General features: G+C 34.4%; 3 protein-coding genes across 4 annotated transcripts; all 3 read right to left on the reverse strand.

Annotated features, from left to right (window-relative positions):
- Nucleotides 1-663: 663 nt before the first annotated feature.
- LOC106390869 (probable 2-oxoglutarate-dependent dioxygenase At3g50210) lies at nucleotides 664-2,950 on the reverse strand. The gene is made up of 12 exons (XM_013831409.3): nucleotides 2,754-2,950; nucleotides 2,567-2,682; nucleotides 2,367-2,485; nucleotides 2,228-2,291; nucleotides 2,074-2,141; nucleotides 1,917-1,975; nucleotides 1,675-1,834; nucleotides 1,563-1,582; nucleotides 1,441-1,487; nucleotides 1,267-1,347; nucleotides 1,099-1,188; nucleotides 664-1,003 (listed from the first exon to the last, which is right to left on the reverse strand). The coding sequence occupies exons 1-12, from the start codon at nucleotides 2,785-2,787 to the stop codon at nucleotides 863-865; spliced, it is 999 nt and encodes a 332-aa protein (XP_013686863.2). The 5' UTR covers nucleotides 2,788-2,950; the 3' UTR covers nucleotides 664-862.
- An 882-nt stretch (nucleotides 2,951-3,832) lies between these two features.
- On the reverse strand, nucleotides 3,833-5,009 carry LOC106394687 (protein IRREGULAR XYLEM 15-like). Its single transcript, XM_013835256.3, has one exon. The coding sequence runs from the start codon at nucleotides 4,929-4,931 to the stop codon at nucleotides 3,957-3,959; it is 975 nt and encodes a 324-aa protein (XP_013690710.2). The 5' UTR covers nucleotides 4,932-5,009; the 3' UTR covers nucleotides 3,833-3,956.
- A 2,649-nt stretch (nucleotides 5,010-7,658) lies between these two features.
- Nucleotides 7,659-13,548, reverse strand: LOC106390868 (kinesin-like protein KIN-4B). Of its 2 annotated transcripts, none has more exons than XM_048741013.1 (23): nucleotides 13,281-13,548; nucleotides 12,819-12,968; nucleotides 12,592-12,741; nucleotides 12,267-12,502; nucleotides 11,768-11,955; nucleotides 11,559-11,683; nucleotides 11,340-11,376; nucleotides 11,158-11,249; nucleotides 10,940-11,047; nucleotides 10,708-10,821; nucleotides 10,524-10,614; nucleotides 10,320-10,432; nucleotides 10,138-10,233; nucleotides 9,826-10,056; nucleotides 9,661-9,741; nucleotides 9,491-9,562; nucleotides 9,316-9,394; nucleotides 9,210-9,241; nucleotides 9,030-9,127; nucleotides 8,847-8,936; nucleotides 8,549-8,764; nucleotides 8,294-8,462; nucleotides 7,659-8,194 (listed from the first exon to the last, which is right to left on the reverse strand). In XM_048741013.1, exons 1-23 carry the CDS (start codon nucleotides 13,413-13,415, stop codon nucleotides 7,820-7,822), a joined length of 3,078 nt encoding a protein of 1,025 aa, XP_048596970.1. In that variant the 5' UTR covers nucleotides 13,416-13,548; the 3' UTR covers nucleotides 7,659-7,819. The 2 variants fall into 2 exon arrangements, with proteins under 2 accessions (XP_048596970.1, XP_048596969.1); XM_048741012.1 differs by having other exon boundaries at nucleotides 10,138-10,248.
- Between the last annotated feature and the right edge of the window lie 3,673 nt (nucleotides 13,549-17,221).

Genomic DNA, 17,221 nt, shown 5'->3' on the forward strand with positions numbered 1-17,221 from the left:
AATTGTAAAGTAGCATTTTTTATGTAACAAAAAAAATGTTAGAATGATACTTATTATGAAACCGATAGAGTCAAACATTTATGTGTGGAATGACATACAGCTACAAAGACGGAAAGAAATAAAAGAAAACGTGTTAAGTTGCCCCCGTGGATTAGTTTTGGTAGCTCTAGACTGTTATTAATACTCTATCTATTTTTTAATAAATGTCAATTTGACATTTTTCACATAGATAACTGAAAAATATTTAAATTATTATTAATTCCACTTATTTGATCAATAGTATTTGAGATAAATAATTTTTTTTATAAAATCAATGCAGTTTGCAATTAATTTTCAGCCGAAAATAAATATAATTTGCGTTGAAATTCTATAATTTGCGTTGAAATTCTAAAGTGACACTTTTTATGTAACAAAAAAAAGTTCAAATGACATTTATTATGAAATAGAGAAAATACTATTTAAAATAAAGATACAAGTTACAATATTTGTTTTAATAAGTTTTCTTCATGTTTCCAAAACATAATCACAAGTTTATAAAGTGGAAACGCAAGTTTTCATTGAGTTTCCAAAATGAGATTTTCAAGAAACGAGTTTCTAATGATTTCCGAGAGATTTCGATTTCGGAACATTTCTGAAATAGACTACATCCGAGACAAAAGAAAATAGAGGCTCACACTTAATTCATTAAGTTGACTTACTGTTTACTGAGTCGATTGGGTATGCTCAAACGAATTTGAACAAAACCTTTTGTGTTGATTAATAATACAGACGTGAGGAAGCGCTTATTATAATTTACAAGCCAAGCCAGACGGTGAAGTACTGATGATTGTGTACAAAGAAGGTGAGAGAAATTTATGTTGCATTACATTGCAAAGTTTGTCTGGACTTTGCTCACCAGATGCTCTCCATAGACAGCTCTTTTGAAAACTTGTGATTCTCCTCTCCCTTCAGGGTACTTATCTTTACATATATCAAATGGCTCCACCACCGCATCGAAATTAGTCTGTTTAAGACAAGGTTTACAAACATGAAATTTCCAATTTCAACGTGGAGTGACCGAAGGAAAACACACAAAAGAGTGCTGGAAAGTTTAGCAACCTCATAGAAGAATGCAACGCAGACACGGTATAGAGGAGAGTTATTGATCACTCTATGAAGTGTGGATTCGTATAGTCCATTTGAAAGTATCTGCATGTATGATTCCCCAAACGGTTCTCAAAATGTTATATTCAAGAAAGAGAGGTAACAATTAGGAAGAACAAGAACCTTTAACATGTCGCCAATGTTGCAAACAAATGATCCAGGGATGGGAATGGCTGATATCCAATCTCCACCCAAGTTTCTCACCTTTTTCAAAAGTTCGAAATCTCTTAGAGAGAAAAGCCCACTTTCTTCACATAAAAATAAAAAAAATTAGAAAAAAATAACTATACAATATACCTGTAGAGCTGTTTTGTCTTCATCTTGATTTACAAGAGTTAACAAGCCTGAAAAGAGAAATGTGACCCTAATGAGACAGAATCAGAATTGCAACTTAATATTTAACTTGAGTTAATTATTACCATAGTCAGTGTGAGCTCCGCTGGAACCAGAGCAGCCGTGGAAACAAGGTATTCAGAAAAGATGAGTTACTCAAAGATGATTCAAGCGAGTAGTAAACAGAAGGAAGTTTACCATCCGACGTCGTTTTCGAGCTTGCCATTGGTGAAGGGAGCACCAGGATAGCCAATAAGACGCATCACCCAAAAAGGCTCTCCAGCAATTTTTCCTTCGAACTCATAAGGTGATCCTCCAAGAGCTAATGCAATTCCCCTCAAGATGTTTCTTGAAAGATCTTGAAAAAAAACCATGAAAATAAAAAACTAACGACTTATGTGAAAGCCTTCTTGGAAACATAACAAAATGGTAAAACACACCTGTACAGAGCCTTAGATACTCCTCCATCAACTCTTTGAACTCATGAGGATTCTCTGGCCTTCAGAAAACCCCCAAAAAAAACAACAATAGAGAAGTGGTCAGGACTCATGAGAGGAAGCAGCTTAAGCATATAAGAAATCGAATAAAAGAATATACCACTGGTTTGGTCCTTCCATGGCTTTGCCTAGATCACCATACTTCCCCTTCTTAAACTCTCTGTAACACTATTATTATTCCATAAGACAGTAAAACACACACATTAGGAGAATCACATGGAAACATGGCTACTCCCTACTGAACACACACTTACATCAATGGCTTCGTGAATATCTGGTTTTCCTTTGGTTACATTTTCTCCAATTCTCTGATATCCTCTGTTTTTATTTTACAAAACAACATTAAAACACTATTCAATTCTGAAAAAAAAAAAACAGAGTTTGTATTTTAACCTGTATCCAGCAGCAGGAGTCATCTTGATCTTTAGTTTCTCTTCATAAGGAAGCATGAAGAACTCACGCGTGATCTCTCTGACTTTCTTGATAAGATCCTCCGAGATTCCATGACCTATCTGCTCTCCAAATCACCAAAAAAATGAACAGATCTTTTTCAAACCTAAGAAGTAAAAAAAAGGAACTCAGTTCCGACGTACCACGTAGAAGAATCCCGCGTCCCGACAAGCTCTGTCCAGTTGCTGGACAACCTGAATGACGCCAGGATCCTCTGCCATGTCGGGATCATCACACTTGAGCAGTAGAGGAGAGATGTCTGCAAGAACATCGATGTTTGAGTGAAGATTAGATTCAAGAGTACTAAAAGGAGAATAGATTCGTTAGTACCGATGACTGGTAAGGATTTGAAGTCTGTGGCCATCTTTCTTTCTCTACTTGAGCTGATTCTTCTTTGGTAAAATAGAGAGAGAATCTATCTGATCTCCTAGTTATGAGTGTGTACGTGGCTTTCGAGGATATCTTCTTTTGTTAGCGAGGACTTTATGCTTTCCCAATTTACGTTAACACAGTATTTTAAGACTGGTTAGATTCTTGATTTTATTAAGCAAGATTCTTTCTTTTCTAAGATTTGCAATCTTGTGATTGCTCTTTTTAGGCATATGCATTTATCTGGGATCCAAAAGCTTAAACTGGAACCGATACAAAAAGTTACCTGAAATCGAACAAAACTCTATGGAATTTATGTCAGTGTAAAATTATTTTACCCAAAAAAATTGGATCCATAAGAATTAAGAACCTTTCAATTCGATCACTCAAATGTCCACTACTATTAAGACTTTTAATTCTTCCTCAATGTTTTTTATATATAATTTAGTTATAAGGAGTTTCTATTTATTTCAATTTTTAGAAAAAAAATAAAACTAGACAATATTTAATTTTAGTTATTTTGCATGTTTTTGAGTAATGCGCATATAATAAACATAAAAATAAGCATATGATACTCGAAACTAGAACCGAAACGACTTAAAATCGAGTAGAACCGCTAGAGAATCAAACTAATTACGGTATAAATTCTTTAAATTAATACTCTGTAAATTAATATACACTAAAAATTTCTATAAAATAATTTTATAGTTTCAAATTGAATTTTTGGTTCAATTAGTATATCGATAAATTAATATAAATTAATAAAAATTATAGTTTTAATATAGTTCCAACATTATTAATTTATAAAAGTTTCGTTGTATATGATTATTAATTATGTAAAAAGAAAAGAGTTGGAACAAGGTCTTCCCACAGTGGTGCCGGATATGGTCAACATCAATCACCAAGTAAGAAAAAAGGAGTTGGAACAAACAGTGTGTGTTAATTTTGTTTGTTTAATATACTCATCTGTAGATTCTTCTTGACATGTATCTTAACCCCTTTTTTTTTTGTCACAGAGACATGTATCTTAACCCAGGGTATAGAAAATCGATTGGATTAAATTAAAGTCTTCACATAGATGATAAGATCCAAGATCTACAATGAGAAAGAAAACTTTTATTTTTACAAACTCCGCAATAACAATGCGTGACGTCTCTCAAATTTTTAGGACAAAGAAGAAACAGAGCGTTTCTTACGATCACTACAAAACCGGGTGCTGTTTTTATCCATCTTATCCAACACGTAGTGCGCAAGCAACTCATTAGACTCGACAAGATTCTCCCGACACAAGAACTCATCTCCACAAAGCCTCTCAACGTCTCTGTAATAATCATGCACGAACACATGCGTCTTCGGACTCCCGCCTTTTTTGCTCCGAGCAAGAACCGCCGCCGTGAAAATCGACGACATCCTCCCCGGTCCTTCGTTAGCGTCGCCACGTGGCCCGTCCACAAAGATCACGTCCCAGTCAACATCGTAGACGTGATTAGGCAAGTCGTTTAAACCTAGTTTGCAGTCGGAGAAGAGGAGATTCTGCACGGGACGACACTCGTTTCCAGCGGCTTCTTTCGCCGCAGCGACGAGCTCTCCGGCCTCGTGAGCTTTGGTCGTGTACTGAACGTCGAAAACGTCGATCTCCGGGTGGATCTCTTCGAAGTAAGCCGCGTAGTATCGATTCTCTTCTACGAAGACGGTGCGTCCGTTGTGGTTTAGCGCCTTCCAGAGGAGAGTCTCGTGCGTGAGTCCGAAGACGAGGAGGTTGCACGGCGGAGCGCAGCGGCGGAGGACGTCGGAGATTGATTTCATCTCGCCGTAAGACATGTGGAAGCTGTCGTTGGATCTTGACGCGTAGTGGAGCAATGCGTTGATGGTGGTTGTGGGGAGGTTGGTGTTGGTAGTGGTGGTTGGGGAAGGTGAAACTCCGGCGGCGGATGTGACGACGGCGGCTACAGCGGCGGCGACGGACGTGTTTTTGGAAGGGATTATGGTGTCTCTAGTGTAGAGGAGAGTGAGGAGGAAGATGATGGTGAAGAAAGAGACGAAAGCAAGGAGCCATAAACGAGTCGTGCTTGATTGTTTTTGGATGTATGGGTGAAGAAGGATGAGCTTCGTGTTCGTGTTCCCTGACCCGTTCTTCATTCTTATCTTCTTCTGAAGATTTTGAGAGAGAGACACAAGAAGAAGATGAAGGATGGTTTAAGATTTCTCAAAGGGACAAAGATGATTTTAAAAGGAAGTGAGTAGTGAGTAGTTTTCGTAAAATGTGAACTATAAGCAAAAGAGTTGTACAAACGTAGTAGACCAAAGTGAAACACATTATGATAATTTCTGATTAACATTCTAGAAGTTTATTTCTTTCAAGGTTTTATATTGTTTTCACCAAATATCCAACCGTAAGAACTTTATATATATATAGTCCAATTTCTCTACTTTCTTAATTACTCGACTATGACTGAAATATCTGATGGTGTGAATTTTAATTTTTGTATTTTTCTTGAATAAATTCATTTACTTACTGCTTTTCAAATTCAAAATTTTGAAGAAAAAAAATCAACAAACCAGAATTATATAGACAAAAAAATTCCTGTTAAGCCGCTAATTAAGTGGTACAATTGCAAGTATCCTTCACAAATATTTAATTAAACTATAAATATCAAGAGTTTATATCAGATTAAACTCATACTGTCATACATGTTATCCAACGTCAAGAAAACCCAGTAAAAACGATTTCAATTTATAAATACAATATTCATCTTAAATTTTTAATCCTAATAATAAAATAGTTATGGACCATGGAGTATACACATTTTAGAGGGTTTGTCATGTTTATATTATTTGTTATGACTAATAGAAAATTTTGTTTTGATTAAATTCAAGATTATTTTTTAATAGCGTTAAAAACAAGATTCTACCAAAGGCGTGCATGTTTTATTAATTTCCATTATATATTTATACAACTTATAATGAGGGTGCGTGAGGTTGGTGTATGTATAAGTGTAAGAGTTTCGGTCATTGCAAGAGACATCAGATCTAATTACAGACCAAACGTCTCGGTCTCCTATTGCTTTGTTTAGCTCTCAAGGAAACAGCCCATAACTACGAGATAAAAAAACACGCACACAAAACATGAAAACTATAGTAATATTTAATACTCCAGCATAAATTAAACCCAAAAAAAAAAGCGTTTACGTTTGCTTTGATCAGGGGCAAAACTATAAAACACTGTCTATACCTTCATAACTCTGAATTTTTAACAAGGGCACAATTTAAAATCTTTATAAGACTACATTAAATTTACAAATTCATGGTGGGAAAAGCCCTCACACACTCCATGTAGATTCGCCACTAGCTCTGATTATTAATCACAGTTAGATTGGTCAACTGAGTTTAATTCAAATTTCAAATATATAATAACTTATGTTGTTCGAAACACACATATTACAACTTACAAGTAACAAATGAATTTGAAAATGTGATTTTGTGAATCATGGTTATTTTTCTTGCGACTCCAATTTAGACATTATGTTAAGAATATCAACATATGTTGAGAATCTCTTAACAAAGAAGACTGAAGACGGTTTTGAAAAGACACCAACCCCAAAGAAGTGATGCCTACGCTTGTGATCCATGGAACTTCTGGAGATCAAGATTAACCAAATTGTCTCCTACTTGTCACGACTGGAAATTGAATATGTATCTAAATGTATGGTGGTTGTACCAATGAGCAAAATATTTATTGATAAAGAAATTTAAAAAAAAACAAGTTTAAGAGCATATGCTTTTGCATTTTTTTTCTTAAGATCAATATATATCACTTGTATTCTCAAATCTATTGAGATGATATGTGGTGACATGCAATGAGCTTAATCAAACTGGTTAGCAGTATTCACATAAGTCTTGTGTCTTCTTCTTTTCAGTCGAGAGTAACTAAAGTCATATAAAAGGAAGGTCATATGCGCACTCCACTTTTTTTATTTGATTTGAGCGTTGCATTATAGTCAGTTGCACTACTAAGCAATTTACGCATTACTTGATACGGTCAACTTGCATTATTTCACCGGACCGTATGTGCCCTTTACAAAGTTGTCTTCGCTCTTGCACGATGTATCAAAATTCAAAACACAGTTCTAAAATAAACTTTGGAACATGTGCTAAACTATATGCAGCTTGTGGGTTGAACACTAATGAAAGCGCAACAGCAATACTAACATACACTTTTAGGTATCTAGTCAACTTTATATAAAGTTTAATTTGTTAGGTGTTGGGACAAAGTGAAAAGTTCAAATGAACATAATTTAACTTAAATCATTAGTATTCATTTCATTTTTGATATTTACCGGTGGTGACTTAGACCATAATTAACCTCAGTCTCTTAACTGAGATTTTTAGTTTCGGCTAAGAAACAATTCTTATATTTTATTAGTTTTTAACTAAGAAAAGTTAAGAACCGTCTCTTAAATAAAAGATATAAAAACCGTCTCTTAACCGAAAAGTATAAAAAATATCAAATCATGAGTTAAGAATCTCGGCTAAGAAACCGGAGGTAATCATGTTCTATATGGCCACTGCTCACCTTGCGACCCAAAACCCGCTTGCTCTGTTCATAGTTTGCCTCAATAAAATAGAAAACACATTAATAGTAAGTAAGGCCGTTACCTGATTTTCCAAGTAAAATAATTAAAATTTAAACCAAAGCCCAATCTGATAGCATAAATTGTTCAGAATTCCGAACTTGTATGATTTATAAAGGAGAGTATTGTAATGACACAAGGGGCTGATAAATACAGGTTCGCACTCGTAGTGCGTTTTGATCAATTATGCTTTTTTTTTTATTTTATATCAATTACGCTTCTTCTAAGAGTTTAATTTCTGAGAGGGAAAGAGAATATTTGAAAGTGTAAAGAACAATTTCTGCTACAACCCAAACGACCAACTCTAAATCTATCAACAAAAAGAGAAACAAAAGGCTCGTTTGTGTATATACAGATGTATCACGAGTCAAGTTAACCCCAAGCACATTGCAAAACTCAGTGTCGGCGGCTCCACGAGTAATCATCACCATCATTATGATGATTCTTAGACATGAAGAGCATAGTGGTCTCATCGTTATGCTTAATCCACTCAGAGAGTTTCCATGGTTTCTGCCATTTCCATTTAAACTGAAGCAGCCATTGATGATGACTTCTCTTCCACTTCCACAGCTTCCCACTCTGTCCCATTTTCTTCATCGCTTTCATCTTTCTCTTCTCTTCTAATAAAGCCGCTGATTCTCTCACCGATACATTTACTGCACCTGGCGCAGCGTATTTGAGATGCTTTGCTGCTCGATGGTACGAAGGTGGAGACGATTGGTTGCTAGCGTTGTTATCTCCATAGTGCTTTGATGAGCTTCTTGAAGTCACCTGCAAGAAGTTAAATTTTGCATATTATTTTCAAGGAGAGATTCTCACATAAGAGGTTTAGATTTCAATTTAGTAAAAATGAAAGATCAGAAGTAAAACCGAGGATGATGATGACGAAGCCAGCGCAATGGACAATGTATGTTCTCTTGTCTTTTTCTCTTTAAGTATCTCTCGGTTCTGGACTTCAGATAGTTGTAATAAGCAGAGGAGATCATTTAGCTGTTCCTTCTTCTCTTTGATGTCCATGTCTTTCTCCCAGATTTTGCACCTGCTTGATGTTTGAGCAAAAGACAACATCAACCATCCATGCGTGAGAAAGAAGCATCCTCTTTGATCAGATATAAGAGTAGTTACCTTGCTTCGGCAGTGGAATTAAACACATATTGAAGCAAACATTTGGCATCAGTCATGGACTTGATGGAGTTCCACCGAGTCTTAGTGTGTAGGCTATGCTCTCTTTCCTCTGCTTCTGAGAGCTGAGAGGCCATGGCTGTGAGAGCATTTGAGGAAACATCCAACATGCTCTCAAGAGTTGCTATTCTCTCCAATCTTGTTTTTGGTGATACAAATCTGACGCATATAGAAAAATATACAAGGTCAGAAAGTGTTTTAGGCAAATGCCAATACAGAGTCAGTTTATCCAGAGTTGTACCTGAACTGTCCATTTTTCTCTTGATGGGGACTTGAAGCGAAGTCCATTTCTCTTTTCAAGGAGGTTAACTCTTCAGCCAATGCAGCTCGTCTGTATGAAACCAGAGTAGATTAGTGATTAGAAAAATATCTGGGAGAAAGAACTCTGCAGCTAACAACATGAATAAGAGGGCTGAAAACGCACACTTGGATTTGCTTTTCATATTGGGAACGAACTTGATGTACTTTTGTCATAATCTCTAGCTCGTTATCAAGCCATCTCTGAAGAGTTTTTTCTTTCACCTGCAAAGCGTATGAAAAGGAAACAGTTGACACTTGTGCTGGATGGTGAGATCTCCATATCTAACTTAGGAGATTTTATTACCTTTTTAGTTGGTGGTTGACCATTGCCAGCCACTGAAAAAAGAATGTAAAGGGTTATGAAAAGACGAACACGAACCAAGTAAATAGCCTCTCGGTAAACAGATTACCTGATGACTTGCGAGATTCCAGCAGCTCCTTAAGTCTCTTGGTAGCCATTGCTGCTTCCTCTGTTTTTCTATGAAGAACCTGGAAGACAATTGAGATGGATTTCTCTTGAGATTCTTTTTTTTTGGACACTCGAATTGATTAATTCTTCAAAGTGTTTTTCTCAAGTACTCCTACCATTTTTTGACGTCGATTGAGGGCTTCCAGTTTTAGTCTTTCATGCTCTGTCTTCCTTCCTTCTTTCTTGAGCTACCGGAAGAAAAATAAAAAGGTGAAACTTGAGATTAGTTTAAATCAAATAATTAGAAGGGAAAATATAGATGATGAAATGAATGCAGATAAAGTACCTGCAATAATTCTTTTTCTTGAGAAGCTTTCCATTGTCGGAATTGATCAGCTTCTTGTTTCATCTTATGCTGTAACTGAACCTAGATAGCAAAAGAAAGGAAATAAAAATTAACATGTAGATCAAGATTCGTGATCCTATAGCGACAACAGAAACAAGAAGAAACCTTCTGAGCCTTAATGCATTGTATTTCAGCTTGTAAACGCTTTGCTGCATCTTCACTTTTCTGTTTTTGTTTTAAGGCCTCAACTTGATTTTCTTGTTTCTTCTTAAGATTTGAAATCTGTGTCTCGAGTGCTTTTAATTTTTGTGCATGGCTGTCTCTTGCAACTTGTGCTTGTCTATCAGAACTAGCAGCAAGTTTCTCAACTTCATCCAACAATAGATCTCTCTCAACCTGTAGACGTTACTCGTGACTCGGTGTTGAAACTTCAAGTAAGAATATCAAAACGAGAAAAGTTAGTATGTTATATTTCACCTGTACAGTTCTCTTCTCTTTCTCAAGTTCCATCATTTTCTTCTCAAAGTGTTGTCTGATAATTTCAGTTCCAGCCCCACATATTTTCATCTCGGACTGCAAATATAAAAACTATAACATGATCAAAACAATCCAGTCGTTATAAATATGCATAGAAATATTCAATGGAGTAATGACTAGACCTCTTTCTCCTCCAGACGTTTGCTCAGATCACTTAATTCGTTCCCCATGTTATTCTGCCTAAGTGCATGTTCCCATTCTTTAGCTGCTCCATCTATATCTTCAGAGATTCCACCTTGAATCAGAAAATGTTACAAAATGAAGTGAGGGTATAGGAATGCAGAGTGCATTTCATGAAAATTTTCCAGAGAAGCCAGTGTTCAAACCTGATGTTGCTTCACTCATTTCATAATCTGAATCCATACTTTCGAATCCCCTTTTGAGACCATCATCTTTTGTAAAACTCACACCATCTTCCTGAGAATATGATCAAGTGAACAACTCTTTTTCAGCAATGAAGAAAACTGCCAGATAAATCTATCTCAATTCCCTAACGCACACAGCAATTACCTGTCTATTCATACTGCAATAGTCAAGAGTAGCTCTCTTGCTGCGATAGATGAGAAGTTCTCGAGAAAGCTCATCATTGGCAGATTCTAGCTTCATGATCTTCTCTCTCATAACCTTCAAAATGGAAATATATACGATTAGTAATGATGTGTTTTTTTTTTTTGAACAAACCTTAAGTAATGATGTGTTTATAAAACCATCTGACTGATTTCCGCAGAAGTTATATACGTACCTGCACTTCCTTTGATGGGGTTTCCCCACGAGTACATAGTGCAGCTTGTAGATTTTGTAGCTGTTGACGCATCTTTTGCATCTCACTACATATTAAGTCTTTATTGGCCTGTGCAACAAGATAAAAGAGTCTGTCTTGTTAGAGCTCCCAAGTGAATATTCTTACTTCTTTTTCCATATTTAACTTTTTAAATTGTGGTAGCTGATGTTGGTACTTACAACAGGTTTATTCTGGATATTCCGAGCACGATTTGCATATTTGAGCGTGTTTAGAGTTTCTTCTGCATTGATGTCAGCAGGACTGATGCAAGCTACAAGAATAAGGCCAAAAGAGAGAGAGTTAAATTTGCGAAATGATATGAGACTTCCAGGGTATCAACTCATACAACTTAGAAGTGTACCTATCATGACTGTTTTACTATTTCCACCAAGAGAATCCTGCAACAATGTAATGGACACTTTTGGTGAAAAAACTGTCGCATGCATCATATATGACTAACAATTGGGTTATATTCATTCGTAATGAATCATACTTAGAGGCCGTAAAAGTTCTGCGATTAAATTTTTTAATTATAGTGATCTTGAGTATCCCTACATATAAAGCAAAGTTAGAGATGAACCTGCAATAACCGAGTAAGTTTACTATCACGATAGGGAACATGAGCACCTTCTTTTCGCTTTTTCTCATCTCCAAGTGCACTGATGACATTACCAAGTGCAAGGAGTCCTCTATTGATGTGAATTCCTGTTTCAAGAACAAAAAACTTGGAGTTAAGATGCAAGTCAACTTCCTGTGAAGGATGTAAGATGGGAAGTCAGTTTTCCCGACCTTCTTTCAGTCGAGCACCGCCTGAACCGGTCCGTTTAGCCCTTTCAGATCCAGCAAGATCTACGAGATGAAGCTTGGCACAAGAATACTCCTCACCCATATCCTCATCTATGGTGTCTTCAACCACTGAGATGGGGGTGATTTTGCGCGTCTGTTCTAAGGTGATTGTGAAGATGGCATGTGAACGGCTTTTGATATCACACAAAAAGAAGCCATGCTTATACATTAGGATGCAGTTTGAGACTCCGACACAATCATATAATCATAATCCTAAAATTTAAATCTTATTAAGGAATTATAAACAGGAACAGGAAACTGTGTTTATGATGCCTCTTTTTACCATTTCTAATCTAATTCTTACTATGAACGAGTGTTTTTTGTTATCGTTCAATACATCTAGGTCTAGTACACTAAGCCTCACTAACAGTAAATGAATGTACGGCACAACTTGCTTCTTATGGAAAGCTTTATCTGAAAGTCAGGGTACAAAGATTCTCACCTTGACTGATTATTCATGTTTGTGCTCCCAGTCGCCCTGGTCAGAGATCCTTGCTCCAAACAGGAAGCCATCTCTTCCTTAGTAGCTATGGAGACTTCAGTTGCACCGGATAGTGTAATTACCCCGTTTGGCGATTCGCGAATCTGTACAGGGGACTTACTAAGACCAACCTTTCCAGGGGCTCCATTGGCTAGTCTCACACTATCCAGCAAATCAAGAACTTCTTCTTTCAGAATCTACAAATGAAAAAAAGGCAAGGTTGACAAGACCGACTGGGTTCTACACTAATACATGAATAGTTTAAGAGCGATCAACGGGAAGCTACCTCGATGAAAGAGACATGTAACTGGAAACCCATTTGGTGCTTAACAGACTCAATTTTGTTGAAAAGAGAAGTCATAACTTGAGGAATCAACCCATTGCTTGAACCGTCTTTAAAAGCAGTCCCCATGGTGTATGTTTTTCCAGATCCTGTCTGCATCATGTATTCAAGTCAAACTGGAGCAGTTAATAATTAAAATAGTTCCAGTTTTAGAAAACTAATTGTTATACCTGACCATAAGCGAGCACAGTAGCATTGTATCCATGGAACAAACCATGAACAAGAGGAGCAACACATTCATTAAACATCAAGGAAGAAGGAGAACCATTACTTCCACCATAAACGTGATCAAATGTGAAGGAATGTGTTCCCATTTGCACCTGCAGTCCACATTCAATAAACACACACACAGTAATTAGAATCACATGAAAATCAGTATATTTAATACAGTAACAATGACACAATATTATTATTATTTTATACATATAGTAAAAAGAAATTGACACTGTTTTATCAGAGGAGATTAATAAATGAACGTGTCAGAGTTGGAACTGGGATTCGATCGTGGATCCAGGAGCCAAAAAAAAAAAGCGTGAACAACGACGACGACGACGACGACGCGTTTAACATCGGTCGAGACGAAACTGACTTCTATATTAAATCTCGAATTTGGCGACGGAAGAAACACACACCTGTGGCGTTACCGGAGATACGGAAACGCATTCCCTGCAACCCTGACTTATCTCGTCTCCGATCAGAGGACGAACGTTAACCGCCACTTTCACGCTACAACTCTCCGTCGTCGAAGAAGAAGAATGTAAATCCATCGAGAAATTTATAATTCAGAATCAGAATCTAGAATCCGAATCGGAGTGCGGATATCTTCGTCTCAAATGTGAACGAGTCCACCGAGTCGCTTCCCTCGGGAGAAGGAGAAGAAAAGAAAAGTGAGGAATGAAGAAGCTGCTCCACTGGCCTCTCTCTCTGTATACGAGGTATCTTTACTTTTCCCTTTTTACCCTCCGAAAAACCACACTTTTACGTTATTACCCTCCACGTCAGCTACTTCCACTCCAAACCACTGGTCCGTATGTGTTGAAAACAAAATACGCGATTTATTATATTCAGATCTATCTATCCACACTCTTTAATCTTTTTTTATTAAAACGTTGTTGTTGGTTACGTGCTCCACAAAAAATAAAGATGAAATTAAATTTAGATAATTATTATTTTATGGTTGGTTTGCGTAAATAAGACAATTGAGCTTGTACAAGTCGATGGTTCCAAAGCTGACCATTTAAAGAAAAAATTGTAGTTTCCGTCGGCTCGTTACCCAGAAGACAAAAAAATAAATGAAGAGTCAAGACATGCTTTTCTGGTCCTTCCTCTGCGCGGGAAAATCCCAACAGTGAATATATATGTATGAATATTGGAAAAAAACAAATTATTATTTTCCCCGAAAATGAAGGGACCACAGTACGCGCTCCTTTTGGGCCTTTGTTGAGCCCTACCTCACATGTTTCTCTGCATGGCTCATTAGTTAGATTGTATCATTCTTTTATTTTATTGCACGAATCATACATTATGTATGTTTTATACAGAGGAGACCTGAGCAATACGGGAAGAAGGAAACTTTTTTTTTGTCAAGGAAAAAAAATTACCTAAAGTATTATACATCTAACAAGTATGACATTAGTTATATATATTTACACATATATATATATATATATATGTCCCGTATAATACTTTCTTAAAAACAAATTAATGGTAGATATTAGATATATATAAATATAAAGTTGTATAGCCCTTTTCTGGTTGAAGTTATGATTAATCATAATAGCTTTGAGACATGGCTATTATGTTTCACGTCCCCTCCACTAAATTTACCTTTACCCTACTTATTATAGATGAATTAGTCAAGAATGTCCACTTTTTTATATGGGAGTTCTTTGTTATTTGGTAAAACGAATGGAAATTCGTTAAGATTTAAGAAATAAGTTTGATGTAGTGGGTTGTTGTTGTCTTTTATGGAACCATTTCTATATTTCTCTCTATAGTTATTTTGTATTATATGATTCGATGCTAAAATAGACTATTTGAACCAAACTTTGATGTAGCTTCTCATGTTGGCTTTCGTTAGATGCTTATTATTCAAGTTTGGGGTTTAGCTAACGAAATTAAGAATGCTGCTGGTACATTTTAAAAAGCATTTGCATGTACCTACCTAATTTCTATTAATATTTGTTTGTTGTTAGGCTTATCCATTTAATTTTGTAGATTACATGGCGATGAATGAATGAAGTTAAATTTGATTCCCCAAGTGAATCTCAATCAAAAAAATTAAACATGTTTTTATCATATCTAGAGATGCGATTGATTAGATATTTAAGCTTCATATATCTCCGTGTTTCTCGTCCTGATATGATACCTATGGTAGCACGTTTAAACTCGGGCGCAAGAAAGCTAAACTTTGACTGTATATATATCATATATGCTCACCATGTGCTATTTAGATTTGGCAGTGGTCATGTTTACCGTCGCTGGGTTCCTGGATGTTGCGTGAACTGGACTTTGCATTCTAATCTGGATTTGTCCAGCTATAGTTTGAAACCGATCAATGGACATAATTAACCATGGTATTGTTGGGCTAAATAGAGCCCATTAAAAGAGCTCGTTTTAAAGGAATGATATATGTAGTTGTTTTTTAATTATATTCAAATTATTTCATTCCATCCATTCCTTTTTTTTTTAATCAAAAAATCATGAATGATTTTTAACGTGATTCTTTTTTTTTCATTCATTCCACAGGAATGTGTGGAATCAAAATTTTGTTTTTTTCACTTAACTGGTAAATTTTTTTTCGAATACCCATGAATGACTAATTCCATAAAATTTCATTCATAAAAAAAGCATTCTAGTTACAGCCTTCATTTGTATACGGTATATATACCTTAAGAAGCCCATACAAGAACAACTGTTTCGATATGTTGAATCCCCTATATATTAAAAGAGAAGCATTATAACATTTTTTGTAACCACATGTTATCACCACAATCATTCTTAGAATCCTTAGAAAAATATGTTGGTCCATCAAAATATATAATAAGTTTTTTATTAAATTAATCATAAATTGATTATTAATGTTCTTCATTGTTTCTTTAAATAAAAATAACAAAATTACCAAATGTGGCTAAAATATATGACAATTTATGATTTTGAATAATAAATATTTGATAAAAATTAGTATATTCTCTATCATTTTTAAATTTTAACATATTAAAATAAATTAAACAACCACATTAACTATATAGTAAAAATTTATATTTTTATGTATATGTTATATTTTGAATTTTTAAAAATGAATAAAATTACTAAAGTTGTCAAAAATCTCACATTTGGTAATCTCACATTGAAGTTTTCTTATAACAAGATATAAATGATTACAAAATAATATAATAAGAAGTCTCATTTAATAAATATTAATATATTAATATTGTTTAAATTAAATTATGTACCATATAAAAATAGATATGTATTTTAATTTTGAAATTTGCTTTGATTTTTCGTTTGATAAAAAATTTGAACAAATATTGACAACTTAATATTTTGTTTTAAACCTTTTTATAATGTTTTTAAAATTATAAATGATTAAAACTATTAAACATACCACAAAAAAAATTGTTATCGGTGATTAAAATTTTTTGTTACAGAAAATATAAACGATAAAAAAACAATATGAGTATAAAATATTATAATAGATATCAATGTTAAAAATGTACTATATATCTATGTTAATATCATTAAAAATTAATTTTATATGATATAAAATAGAAAAAGTGTTTGTTTGAATTAATAAAATTTATTTATGTATTTGCACCAATTTAATCATATACGTAATATTTACTGAGTTTTTTATTATCAATATATATGTATTATTTAATAATATGTAAAATAATATATAATACGTAAAACTAATTTATATAATATTTATCATGTGCAAGGCGCAGGTCTTAACCTAGTATTTATTATTTTTGTAAGCCGCTGGTTCTATTTTCAGCGACCAAGTTCTTTATCTTTATGGAAGATATTTAGAACTGTTTATATGCATTGTTGGTACTCATTCAAAGAGTACCCTTTCTATTTTATTTTATCATAAATTTTATCAAATACATAATTTTTCAAAATATACATGAGATGGTTTAACACTGTTAAGTTTGACTATAATACCATGTACGTCTTCCTTTTCATTTTAATTGTTGTTGTAAAGCAAAATTTTCATTTCAAAATAAATTCGTTTTAGAACTTCAATGAAAATTTTATTAATAATATTATCTATTTTATTTTTCTATTGGTTGAAATATAGTTAGATACATAGATAATGATGTTTTTGTATTGAAAATATTTAAAATGAAATATTTTATTAATTTTTGTGAATAAACCTAAAATAATAATAAAATGAAACTAAAGGAGTAATTTAAATGAACCCAAAGAAAGACAATTTTCTTCTATTAAAACTGATAAACAATAATTGTTTATTTTAAGTGGTTTTTTACAAATTCACATTTTTTAACTAATTCTAATCACTTCATTTATTGTCTTTTCTAAATAATTCGACAATATTTTTTACAAAGTA

Source organism: Brassica napus, chromosome A9, assembly GCF_020379485.1.
Source record: "Brassica napus cultivar Da-Ae chromosome A9, Da-Ae, whole genome shotgun sequence".
Lineage (NCBI taxonomy): Eukaryota > Viridiplantae > Streptophyta > Magnoliopsida > Brassicales > Brassicaceae > Brassica > Brassica napus.